General features: G+C 31.7%; 1 protein-coding gene across 1 annotated transcript in view; it reads right to left on the reverse strand.

Annotated features, from left to right (window-relative positions):
- Positions 1-1,864: 1,864 nt before the first annotated feature.
- Positions 1,865-2,480, reverse strand: part of LOC107587565 (ubiquinol-cytochrome-c reductase complex assembly factor 1-like) — a 26,435-nt gene continuing 25,819 nt past the window's right edge. Inside the window, exon 9 of the mRNA XM_016275381.1 lies at positions 1,865-2,143. Coding sequence (XP_016130867.1) covers positions 2,009-2,143 — 135 coding nt within the window. The 3' untranslated portion in view covers positions 1,865-2,008. The remainder of the gene's footprint in view (positions 2,144-2,480) is intronic.

Below are 2,480 nucleotides of genomic sequence, written 5' to 3' on the forward strand. Positions count from 1 at the left end.
TATGTTACTAACTCACAGAGAGAGGGGCTAAGTTCAGAATAGCATTCTACTGCATACTGCAGAAATAGCATGCATACTGTGCACAATTTGAATTTTTCTGTATGAATAAATATATTACTATATCCCACAATTCAATCTGCTCCACTTGATCTTTCATTTATAGTGTGATGAATGTCATTAAAGTAATATTCTTCAAGACTCATTATTGATCAGCCTACCAAAGACATTTTTTACACAAAATTGAATTAAAAATTTAAAAACCATATTATTTCTGACATAACTAAATTTCCCCCAAAAATCTATATATATAAATATATAAAAAAATGATTCTAATTTGGATAAAGAAAATGAAGACTAGTTTTGGAATCGTTATTATTATTGCATTGTGACTTTATATTTATTAAACAATTAGACATATTTTCCACTCATTACTATAATGCATATATATATATATATGTGACCCTGGACCACAAAACCAGTCATAAGGGTAAATTTTTCGAAAATTTAGATTTATACAACATCTGAAAGCTGAATAAATAAGCTTTCCATTGAAGAATGGTTTGTTATGAAAAGACAATATTTGGTCGAGATACAACTATTTGAAAATCTGGAATCTGAGGGTGCAAAAAAATCAAAATATTGAGAAAATCGCCTTTAAAGTTGTCCAAATGAAGTTCTTAGCAATGCATATTACTAATCAAAAAGTAAGCTTTTATATATTTACAGTAGGAAATTTACAAAATATCTTCATGGAACATGATCTTTACCTAATATCCTAATGATTTTAGGAATAAAAGAAAAATCGATAATTTTGACCCACAATGTATTTTTTCTACAAATATACCCCAGCGACTTAAAGACTGGTTTTGTGGTCCATATACATATATATATATATATATATATAATTACTTCTGTGATGATTCCTGGATTTCACTGAAAAATCAACGGAAAAATTTAGGAAATTATAATTTGTATAAAGAAAATGAAGTCTATTTTTAGAGTTATTATTATTGCATTGTAGCATTATTTTCATGGTAATTAAGCAATTTTTCCTAACAAATTCTCATCACCATAATCCAAAAGGTCATTATAATAATGTAAAAAAAAGACAAATACATTTTATATGGTAGGTATTACACACATTAAAATTGTATGGTATATATTTCATTGCCATTAATTTATACTGATTTAAAAAATGTTAAAAATAATTTTGCAGGTTTTGAATTTTTTTTTCTACAGTACAAAATTCTATTTCTACTACAGTAAAGAGAATTATAATTAAGAATAATAGGACTTAAGTAAAATATTAGTCATGTAAACAAACAACAGAAATCTCACGTCAAAAAATGGCTCTAAATAGACTTAATTTTCATTTTACAAATTTTTTTTTTTTCACTCAGTAAGTAATACACTAATATTTCATTCTGGACACAGTCAGCAAGACAAAGAAATTCTTGAGGTGTAAACAAAAAAAGCAAGAAATGGTTGTAATGAAACATACAGACACAAAGAGTGAGATTCCTGTGAAGTCAGAAGAGGTCATTACTGGAGAAGCGCTTTTATTGGCGGATGACTGACAAATAAAAAATACACAATCACACACACTCGAAACACTTTCCTCCAACACATTGAGAGTGAAAAAAAAAAAAAAAAAACTATTTGCACTGTAAATGCTGAGGAGTGGTACAGTGAAAGAGCCAGGAAATATTCCTATAAATATTGCAACATTGCAGCCTTATGGAAAGACATATAAATACAAGAATACTCAAGAATATTTAGAAAAGGAGAGTGCAAAACCATTCTGTTGAGTCCTTAATACTCTCAATACATGTGAGAATAAATGTATGTGTGCGTGTGTTTGTTGTATTCCCAACACTGTGTTGACGAGGGAAGCTGACAAACCAGCGGGGAAAGTGAGTCAGGAGAGTCAGGGAAAGACAGGGAAAGACAGATAAAGGAAGACGGTGTGACTAATCAGGCGAGTGCTGCTCTCGAGGTGAGATGGCTCTCAGAGACCAGCATCATTGTAGGACGGGCTGGGAACCTTCAGGATGCTCTGGGCGTTTTCCTCCACCAGGAGGCGCCATTTCACTTCTCCTGTTAAAAGCAGGTCCTCCCCATCCAGAGCATCGATGAACTGCATCTGTGTGAAGTAAAGAACATCTGGATCATCTGCAGGCGAGACTGGGGCTGGCTGCTATATAATGAAAGCATATTCTGGCCAAAAATTTGAACTATGTTCTCTGGACAAAGGCTATTTTTTCAGAAATGTCAGGTTGGAGCAAGTTGTCAAGTAGGATTTATTATAGTTAACAAAAAAACTAAAATAAATAAATAAACCCTTTGCTTGAAATAAAACTAAAAGATTTAAAAAATAAGAAAATTCTATATCTATTCTAAAAAATGCTGGGTTAAAAAGAGACAAACCCAGCTATTGGGTTGTTTTGACCCAGCGGTTGGGTTGTTTTGACCCAGCGGTT

The sequence above is a fragment of the Sinocyclocheilus grahami genome, unplaced genomic scaffold (assembly GCF_001515645.1).
Source record: "Sinocyclocheilus grahami isolate Dianchi unplaced genomic scaffold, SAMN03320097.WGS_v1.1 scaffold94.1, whole genome shotgun sequence".
NCBI lineage: Eukaryota > Metazoa > Chordata > Actinopteri > Cypriniformes > Cyprinidae > Sinocyclocheilus > Sinocyclocheilus grahami.